General features: G+C 52.3%; 1 protein-coding gene across 2 annotated transcripts in view; it reads right to left on the bottom strand.

Moving 5' to 3' along the window:
- Positions 1-161: 161 nt before the first annotated feature.
- Positions 162-10,247, bottom strand: part of AKNA (AT-hook transcription factor) — a 59,398-nt gene continuing 49,312 nt past the window's right edge. For both annotated transcript variants that reach the window (XM_010835140.1, XM_010835139.1), the window contains exons 17-22: positions 9,787-9,902; positions 8,979-9,125; positions 6,556-6,651; positions 5,463-5,579; positions 4,993-5,185; positions 162-1,324 (exon numbers count right to left, since the gene is read on the bottom strand). In XM_010835140.1, coding sequence (XP_010833442.1) covers positions 1,063-1,324; positions 4,993-5,185; positions 5,463-5,579; positions 6,556-6,651; positions 8,979-9,125; positions 9,787-9,902 — 931 coding nt within the window. In that variant the 3' untranslated portion in view covers positions 162-1,062. The remainder of the gene's footprint in view (positions 1,325-4,992; positions 5,186-5,462; positions 5,580-6,555; positions 6,652-8,978; positions 9,126-9,786; positions 9,903-10,247) is intronic.

Genomic DNA, 10,247 nt, shown 5'->3' with positions numbered 1-10,247 from the left:
TTTTTTTGCTTTCCTTTTTTAAAGATTACTATGTGGGCCTTCCATGGCAAGCCAGTGTTAGGACTCCATGCTGCCACTACAGGGGGCGCGGGTTCAGTCCTGGTCAGGGAACTAAGATCCCGCGTGCCACGTGGCATGGCCAAAAAATACACATAAAACAATTTTAAAGATCAATATTCACTCTTATTTATTTGCTCTCATAACGAAAATAGATTTTTTTAATGCCCCAAATATACAAATATCAGTGATGCACACACATTCCAGAAAAGCTGAGGTCTGAGCTGCTACAGGGTTGGGGAGCAGATGGCCTGGCCTCAGGGGCACACACCGGGAGCTGGCAGGAAGCTGGCCACTGGCCCAGTTCCACAGGAGTCCGAGGGGAGAGCCAGGGGTCTCGGCATGAGGTACTGAGGCAGGACCGTGGTAGACGACTTTCCGGGGCCCCCAGTGGGGTGTCTCCATCGCAGCAAGCCTGTGGGAAAGGCTGCTTGACCATGGGGAAGCTGGGTGCTTCTAAGATATTCCAATGGCCTCAAAGTACCCCACAGACCGACCACCAGTCACCAGAAGGAAAGTCCCCGGCCACGTTCTTCCCAGAGACGCCTACTCTGGAGTGGCTGGTCACAGGTGGGGGACAAGTTTTCACCAGAGACCCTGGCCCCGTCCCCTCTTATCTGGCCTCCTAAGAAGGATTCAAGGCCAGAAAAATGCCTCAGTTAAAGAAAAAAAAAAAAAACTGTCCATCATATATAAAATACATATTATTAGCTGGAGATGGACGCGTGCAGGCCAGGGGCCTCCCAGAGATGGTGTCTGGGCAGAGGGTGGCCTCAGTCCCAGCCTCAACCTCCTTCAGGGCTAGGAAGTGGCTTCTCTGAGTCACCCACTGCCACTTGTTCCGTTTTGGAAGCACGGAGGCTGAGAAGGCAGGGCCCGGGGCGGAAGGAGCCTTCCTCGTGAGGGTCTGTGGGGCCTCTGGGAGTGGCTCAGCGCCCTCTGGCCTGGGGCGGGGGGCGACTGCCAGCCCCCTGCCCGCCACGTGTCCCTGAGCCTCGAGCGCAGTCAGAAGAGGCAGGAGCCCCGCAGGCTGCGGGCCTGGCGCAGCTCGGCCGACAGCGAGCGGCTCATGTGCTGGGTGGTGGAGCGGACGCTCTCGGCAGCCTCGACCGCCCGGCTCAGGGCCTTGTTGAGCTCCTCCAGGTCCTTCAGGTCCAGCTGGACGGAGTGCCGGGATCCCCGGTCCGGCCGGGAGCAGGCTGCGGGGGGCCACTCGGCGGCTGCTCGGACTGAGGGGGCTGAGGTAGGTGCTGGCGGCGCGTAGTACCTGCGGGGAGAGATGGGTGAGTTCCCTGACCACGGAGACGCCTTGGGGCGCCTCAGGCCCGGCTTGGTCCTTGGCCCCTACATTCTGAGTCTCGGTTTCTTCATCTCCAAAATGGGAAAAATATCCCCCGCCAAGGGATGTGTTGGAGGGATGAAGCCAGAACAGTGCTCGAAAGCAGTCAGTGCCATCTATCCATTCATTGAACAAATATGTACTGACCTTATACTAAGTACTGACTGGTGTGCTGGGGCCTGTGGTTACCATGGTGAATGAACAACCCTGCCTGCTGCCTTCCTGGAGCGTCTAGTCTGGACGCCTGGTCTCAGGGAGACCAGGACCACCCCAGGTTCTGGAGCAAGCCTCCTTCACCAGAGAGGTAATGCAGGTAATGCGTGGAGTCCTATTTGTGAGGTGTGGAGTGACAGAGAGGCGTGACAATAACAATTAGGATTCTGCAGGAGTGCGATGGTCTGGCACCTCTCATCCAGAGCAGGGGGTGGATGTGCGTCCTTCCCAGCCCAGTCCTGCGGGAATGTGGGGGTGTTGTTTAGAAGTCCTGGGGGAAATGGGCAGAGGAGCCATGAAATGAAGCACAGATTTCCCCAAGAAGTGACTCCTGCATTCATCCAAAGATGCCCAAGTTTAGGGTTCAAGGAAACTAGTGCTGAGCAAGAAGCGGTGGCACCTGTGACATGGAATACAGTGTGTAGAGGGGGACAAAGTGAAAGATGGGGACAACGAAGCGTTTTGCCTAAATGGAGCAGGAATGGGTTTAGGAAGACTTGGCTGGAGACATTCGCTGGTGTGTTGCTTGGCATGCGGTAAACTCCAGTCTTACTGCTGATCCTTCACTTTCTAATTTGCATTATTGCACAGTGTGCTATGCTAGGATCTGAACAGATGTCTCTCCAAACAAGATAAACAGATGGCCAACAAGCACATGAAAAGATGCTCAATATCATTAGCCATCAGGGAAATGCAAATCAAATCTACACGAGATGCCACTTCACACACTCCCCACCCACTGGGGTTGGCTAAAACCAAAGACAGATAGCAGTGAGTTTTGTGAGAGGACGTGAGAGACTGGAACCCTCACACACTGCTGGTGGGAATGTGAAACGGTGTCGCTGGTTTGGAAGGCAGTTGACTGTTGCTCAACAGTTAGACGCAGTGCCTAGCCCAGGACTGGAATCTTCATCCTTGGTACCCACAGGCCAGACTCTGAGATAAGTGCTTTACTAGCACTATCTCATTTATTTCGTAGGCACTTTTATGCTTATTTTACAGATGAGTGAAGTGATGCTCAGAGAAGCTAAGGGATGCAGAAGCCTGCCCCAAATCCTGGTCATTCCTCGTGGCCACCCGCATGACCATGAACAAGCTACTTCACTTTCAAGGGCTCCATTTCCCCCAGAAAACAACCACACTTAGCTACCTCCCAGGGTACAGCCAATAGGAAAACTCAGGTAAAAAGCTCTGTATGTCTGCTGCTGCTAAGTCACTTCAGTTGTGTCCGACTCTGTGCGACCCCATAGACAGCAGCCTGGGATTCTCCAGGCAAGAACACTGGAGTGGGTTGCCATTTCCTTCTCCAATGCATGAAAGTGAAAAGTGAAAGGGAAGTCGCTCAGTCGTGTCCAACTCTTCGCAACCCCATGGACTGCAGCCCACCAGGCTCCTCCGTCCATGGGATTTTCCAGGCAAGAGTACTGGAGTGGGGTGCCATCGCCTTGGTGCCCTATAAATAACAGCTACTGAGGATTCTCCCAGAATCAGGGGGCTGGGGCAGTACTCGATTTAAACCCATAGCTAATTAGCTCCCAGGAGATCCTGATACATATCATCTGAACCGAATGAATGAATGGGCTTCTTGAACCCAGTTCTCTCCTTTAGGGACAGACGAGCTGGTGTAACTACTGGATTCCCACACACCCCTGCCTTCTGATAATTTGATGACCAGACTGACCTGAAAGTTACCCCGAATTCCCCATAGGGAAGATGCTACAGAACAGAACAAGCAACAACCAGAAAACCCCACTAAACCGAAAAATTTGCTAGAAACTAGAAAGCCGGACTAGAAAGCCTCTAGTTCAGAGGTTATAAGGCGGCTGGCCAGCAGGTGGCTGCACAGGCCCACTCAGCTTTCTAAGGCTTTCCCAGCCGCAACCACTGAGCATATTCAGTCCTGCTTGACTGGCCGCTGGAGGAATGTAGTGTCATCAGTCCCAATTTAAGTAGTATTAGAAGCACTATGGTTACTGGCCGCCCTGACCCACTTATTTTAAAGTGAAGGAAACCGGTATAGAACAAGCTGACAACAGTCTGCAGAAGACAAATCTCCTAATTCCAGGGTCTGGGCTTTTATTCCCTGCACAATCCTGTCTTGTTGAAAGCACCTTCCCTCATTTCTCTCCTTACTGACAACAATACTGAACGGTGGCAGCATCCACGGCGATGGCACAGCTGCCATTTATTCAGCAAAGAGCATGTGCCAGCATGCACTACAAACCCCACAGACATCTCATGCCACCTGCCTCATCTAATCCTCATACAAACTGTATGCGACCGAGACTCTGACCCCATTTAACAGAGAGGGAGACAGGCTCAGAGAGGAAGTAGCTTTACCAAGGCCACAGCAATCATAAATGGCAGACAGGATTCCAGTGCAGCTCTGATTCTAAAACCTAAGCCTTTTTCACCTCGACTCCTGTGTCTTTTGTCTTAACTGATGTTACATCCGAATGTAACATGTAAACAGCGATTGCTCATCCTACCATGGACCAGACTGGTGTGCCTCTGAACTGGCAAGACCATTGGGAGCAAGGAAAGTCTGAGAAACTCTCAGCCAGGAGGAGCCTGGGAGATGTGACAACTACATGCATGTGGTTCCTTGGGGCGGCGGATCCTGGAACAGAAAAAGGACTTCAGGAGAACACTGAAGATGCCGAAGCAAACTGTGGACTACATTTAATAACCATGTATTAATAACGGTTCACTAACCACACACGGACCATGTCAAGGTGTGTGTGTGTGTGTCAGCTGCCCCGTTGCATCCGACTCTGCGACCCCATGGACTGTAGCCCACCAGGCTCCTCTGTCCATGGAATTTTCCAGGCAAGAATACTGGAGTGGGTTGCCATTTCCTTCTCCAGGGGATCTTCCTAACCCGGGGATTGATCCAAGTCTCTTGCATCTCCTGCACTGGCAGGCAGGTTCTTTACCACTCTGCTACTTGGGAAGGTTACCATATCAAGGTAAGATGGTCGTATTAGAGGAGACTGTGTTTGGGGTGTATATGAGAACTCTCTGTCTTATCTGTTCCTTTTCTCTATAAATCTAAAACTGTTCTAAAAATAAAGTCTATTTTTTTTTAAGTGAGCGTATTGGTTGCTTGCTAAGAAGACTCACAAGGAAATGGGAGATGATTAGGGTTCTAAGTCCCCATGAGGACAAGGCCCTCTGCCAGGCTCCTTCACTGTTGGGTCCCCAGAGTCAAGCAGTCTCCCTGGCACCCAGGGAGCATTCAAGGTTTGTTGAGTGACTACACAAGTGTTGGGGAGAAACACACGAGTACTCAGTGCTGAGTTCTCAGCTACCCAGCTCAGGGCTGAATGCTAACTATTAAGCGATTCAAACAGGCAAGGAGGGCTGGGAGGGAAGGTTCTTACACAGTGGCTGATGGATAAGGCAGGACGGGAACCGAGGAGATGTAGGCAAAGGCAGGAGGGGCTGGTGCCGAGGGTGCAACAGCCAGATACCACAGCCCAGGAGGCGGCCGGGGCGGCGACGCTGCCCGCTTGCCCCTCTGCCTGGGGCTGGACGTTGAAGGCGCATTTCTGCTGCTGGCGGCCTTTTCTGGCGCTGTCAGGGAGGGACAACAGAGACACAGTCTCACAACCTGGGACGATCTGGCAGAGAACAGAGGGCCCCCAGCCCCGCCAACCCCACTGGAGCGGGGGCTGGCCACGCAGGGAGTGCCTCGCTTTGGGAAGCCAGCTCTCATCCAGTTTGCTCCACCCCAGATTGGGCGAGCTGCTGCTGCTGCTGCTGCTGAGTCATTTCCCGGGTAAACCCCCTCCCAGGGCCCCAAACCCAAATCCAGGGGAGCAGCGGGAAAGAGACAGAGCATCAGTCCTACCAGAGGCGGCTGAGTCTGGGCCATCCCCCTCAGAGGGGGACCCAACTTGACTACACAGGGGACATCGCAAGGTCTCACTGCGAGACGGTCCCAGGGGGTCCCTGGTGACAGCATCACCTGGAAGAGGAGGCAGGGAGGTCAGGAGAGGACGATGTCTGAGTCACCAGGCCCCGCCACAGGCCTCCCGCAGCACTGAGCTCCTCTCAGGGACCCCTGCAGAGGACACAAGCTGCCTCCACTGGGCAATAATACTGATGGTTACCATGACAGTAAGAGGCATCTCATGAGCCAGGCCCTCTGCTCAGAGTCTTCATTTATTGATTGATTGAATCCAACAAGCCACTGAACTAGCTGGGTCTACCACTTGTGAGCTGTGTGTGCTTCAGCAAGTCACTTGCCCTCTCTGAGTCTCAGTTTCTTCACTCATGGGAATGGTAATAAAATGGACAAAACCTACTTCCTAGGGTTGTGAGGATCATGCTTGTAAAAGCCTCATCATGTTGCTAAGTAAGGGCTTAATAAACGACAGCACTATCAGCATCATTGCTTGAAAGAGCCTCAGAGACCATCTCCAAACCTTCCATTAGAGGTGTGGAGCCCAAGGCTCAGAGAAGTTAAGGAACTTGTCTGATGTCACACAGCATGTCAGTGGCAGAACCGGGACTAGAACTTGGTGTCCATGTTCTCAGGCCACTGCTCCCCCGACTACTCTTCCCCTAAACCCTTGGGTTTGGGGGAGAAGGTGGGGAGGGCGGAAGGTAGACAGAGGGGAGACAAGATAATCATCGCTGCCAGCCTGCCTGCTGCTCACACCCCTCCCCGCATCAGGAACTTCTGAAATCATGTTCATGGTTTCTCCACGTCAAGGGGAAGGAGAGTGGCTTCAGGCAAAGCACCTGGAGAAATAGGTGTGAGGGCAGGGCACTCTGGGAAAGCTGAGAAGTCCAGAAAAGTCCTGCTCCCGTCTGCACCTTGACCTGCCACTGGGCTCAGGGCAGTCTATGTCCGGCCCAACTGCACCCCTGCCCCCCAGCCAGGGGCAAGAAGCTGCAGCCTTACGGCCCTGGCTGCTTCTCCAGGTACCACCCCCTACCTGGATCCTCCATCCTAGGGGGTCGGCAGTGGGGACAGGAGACTGGGACACTGCTTCTTGGGACAGTCTTGGGGGTCAGAACATAGTACTCCTGGCCTGGGGAAGAAACCAGAACAGTATCAGCTGTGCATGGATACAGAACTGGAAATGATTTAGAATACAAATCTCTCTTCTTCCTCCAGATGGTTTAACAGTCTCCCTCTCAATCTTTTCTTCATGCACACACAACGTGTGCATAAATATGTAGATACATAAGTGTGCATGTACATATACATATATAGATAAAACACATTTATCTGTCTGTTTATTGTAAGCCCTTTCCAGACTCCTGTTTCATCTCAGATCCTATTGGAATCAACTGCCTAGTTCTTGACATATGGAAAAAAATCAGCAAACCCAGGCTCAGTCAGGACTGGAAAGCAGGCAGAAAGACAGGATAAGCAATGACAAAGCATGATGGTACTCCCCAGACCCCAGCTTGCTCGTTAGGATTAGAATGGCTTGGGCATGGAGTCAGTGGTGTTTTCTCTGTGATTCAAGTGGCTGGGAAATGGGGGAGAGTCATACTGTGGGTTTCACAGGCTTGTTGGGAGGACTGAGGGGGGCTGTATCCATGTACTCTGCCCTGCATTCCGCAGATGTCAGGTCCTTAAGGTTATCAAAAAATCGGACAGACTCTTGGGTCTGCACTCAGCTCCACTATTCCCTGCCTTATCCATCCCTGAGTCTCACATAAGACCTTGGGGATGATGCCTGATTATTTTTTTCTCTGTCCTCTGCCATGCAGGGTCTTCACTTTATACTCCGTGTGTGTTGCACTGGAGACCCTGGACACGCTGTTGTTTTGACTTCTAAACCTCAGTGTCTATTTGCTCCGTTGGGAGATGTGTGTCTCATTTCCTGCTTTGTCTGCATCACTTAGCCTTCTGGATCTGAGGTTAACTGCCCTCCTGCCCAGCGATACATGGGTGAGAGCCAAGTCTGTAATTTACTTACTGCAATTTACATGCTTACTATAATTGCTTATTTGTTACTGCCTTCTCTGCTGTGCAGTCAGATTCATGAAACTAGGAGCCACATCCATATTTAATATTTGACCTGTGGGCATGCTTTGTCATGTCCGACTCTTTGTGACCCTAGGGACTGCAGCCCCTCAGGCTCCTCCGACTCTTTGTGACCCTAGGGACTGCAGCCCCTCAGGCTCCTCTGTCCATGGGATTTTTCAGGCAAGAACACTGGAATGGGTTGCCATTTCCTACTCCAGGGGAATAGGTCCCATCATTTCATGGCAAATAGATGGGGAAACAGTGGAAACAGTGACAGACTTTATTTTCGGGGGCTCCAAAATCACTGCAGATGGGGACTGCAGCCATGAAATTAAAAGATGCTTGCTCCTTGGAAGTAAGTTATGACCAACCTAGACAGCATATTAAAAAGCAGAGATCTTTGCCAACAAAGATCCATTTAGTCAAAGCTGTGGTTTTTCCAGTGGTCAAGTATGGATGTGAAAGTTGGACTATAAAGAAAGCTGAGCGCCGAAGAATTGATGTTTTTGAACTGTGGTGTTGGAAAAGACTCTTGAGAGTCCCTTAGACAGCAAGGAGATCCAACCAGTCCATCCTAAAGGAAATCAGTCCTGAATAGTCATTGGAAGGACTGATGCTGAAGCTGAAACTCCAATACTTTGGCCACCTGATGTGAAGAACTGACTCATTTGAAAAGATCCTGATGCTGGGAAAGATTGAAGGCAGGAGAAGGGGACAACAGAGGATGAGATGGTTGGATGGCATCACAGACTCCATGGACATGAGTCTGAGTAAACTCTGGAAGTTGGTGATGGACGGGGAGGCCTAGTGTGCTGCAGTCCATGGGGTCACAAAGAGTCGGACACGACTGAGCGACTGAAGTAACTGAACTGAACTCCAGGGGATCTTCCCAACCCAGGGATCAAACCCACATCTCCCATGTCTCCTGAATTGGCAGGCAGATTCTTGACCACTGAGCCACCTGGGAAGCTAGGTTATATTTAACGTAATGCACTTTGAAATCCTACTATGTGTCACCGTGCGCTATGTGCCGGGTGCCCCCTGGGGAATCACAGCCTTAATGGAAGGCCAGGAGGAAGTGATTCTGTGTTCACTACACCCAGGTCCCACAAGCAGCAAGCTCTTCATAACCTGCTTCATGACTGACCAGCTGAGTGGACTTTCTCCGAACCCAGCACAGGCCCCGACAAAGCGGAGGTCTCAGAAACTGTTTGCTGAGTGAATCCATGGACAAACACACCCAGATTCACAGAGACAATGCTCCCTGATGTTTTTGTATCACAGAACTCAGAAAAAGACAATATTTCAATGGCCCACTGGCCACATGGAAGCGACCACCTGGGGACTGTGCACCTCCAGCGCCCCCTCCTGGCTCACCTGTGTATTGGCCTCGGAAGGTGACCCTGTTGGGCCGTCCGGTGCTACTCACTCCTTTTGTTCCATCCCGAGCGGCCTGCGGACTGTTCTCGGTGGTCCTGCCCCTCTCAGAGAACAATCTGGGGGAGGCTGGCTCAGATTCGGAACCTGGGGTGGAAAGAGGGGCATGAGAGGGGGAGGGGATGGGGGACACGTAGCTAAGGGATTGGGCAGATCACGAGTCCAGAGGCTCTGGGATTTTAAGCCTACAGCCCCCCTTCCCCCAGCCCCTTAGTAATCACAGCCGACACACCCGGACCCCTGACCCTGTGCTAAGTGCTTTGCATGCTCCCTGTCACGCACCCTTGCAGCAGCCCCAGGAGTGGACACTGTGATCACTGCACTGTTAGCTGGCCCCTTAACTGCACAGGGCAGGTACACAAGCTGGCAAGGCCACACAGCTGGGAGGACGTGAGCTGGGGCCACCGACTTCAGAGCCATGCTCCTCCAGGCAAGTCCCCTGTGCTTTCGGGCTTTGGCGTCCTGATCTGCAGAAGGTGGATGATTCGATCCACCCTGCAGTGAAGACGAAGCAAGATGACACATACGCTTGAAGCCCTTACAGAAACTGCAGCACAGAGCCGGGGCACAGCACTCTGCGGCTGCCACTGGAAGCACGTGGCGCGTCAGAGCACTACGACTGCCTGACAAAGATGCCCCAAAACCTTCCCTGGGTTTCCTCGAGGGTGGCTGCTGTGGCCCCTGACTCCTGAGCCAACATGCCCAGACTGTGGCCTCCAAAAGTCAGTCCTGGCAGGTGGTCACTTACTCAGGGACAGTCGAGGCTCCTCCCGAGGCACCGAGGAGGACCTGGCTCGCCGCCTTCCGGCGGGGACAGCTTGCTCGGCACCCCCGGGCTCACCAGACGACCTCTCCATGGATTTGCTAGCAAAAGAGAGAGAGCGATGATGTCACTGGATGCGGTTTTATGCAGCCTTTAAAGACGATCAGTGAGAAGGCCAACCCAGAGAAATGCTTATAACATAAGGAAAGAGGAGAACATCAAAGTCAAAAGCAAAGACTCTGGAGTCAGACCCACAGAAGATGGCTCTGAGCCTCTCTGACCCTCAGTTTCCTCATCTGTCAAATGGGGATATAGGCGCGATTACTTCAAAGTGTCGTGGGAAGAAGTGATGAGACAGTGTCCTTTGAAAACCTTAACCTAGTACCCCCCGATACGGACACTCAGAAGTTAGAGATGATTTTATAAGTCATCATAGGTGAGCAGCT

This window comes from Bison bison, unplaced genomic scaffold, assembly GCF_000754665.1.
Source record: "Bison bison bison isolate TAMUID 2011002044 unplaced genomic scaffold, Bison_UMD1.0 scf7180017864039, whole genome shotgun sequence".
NCBI classification, from domain to species: Eukaryota; Metazoa; Chordata; class Mammalia; order Artiodactyla; family Bovidae; genus Bison; species Bison bison.
This window is presented reverse-complemented; position numbering and strand designations above follow the sequence as displayed.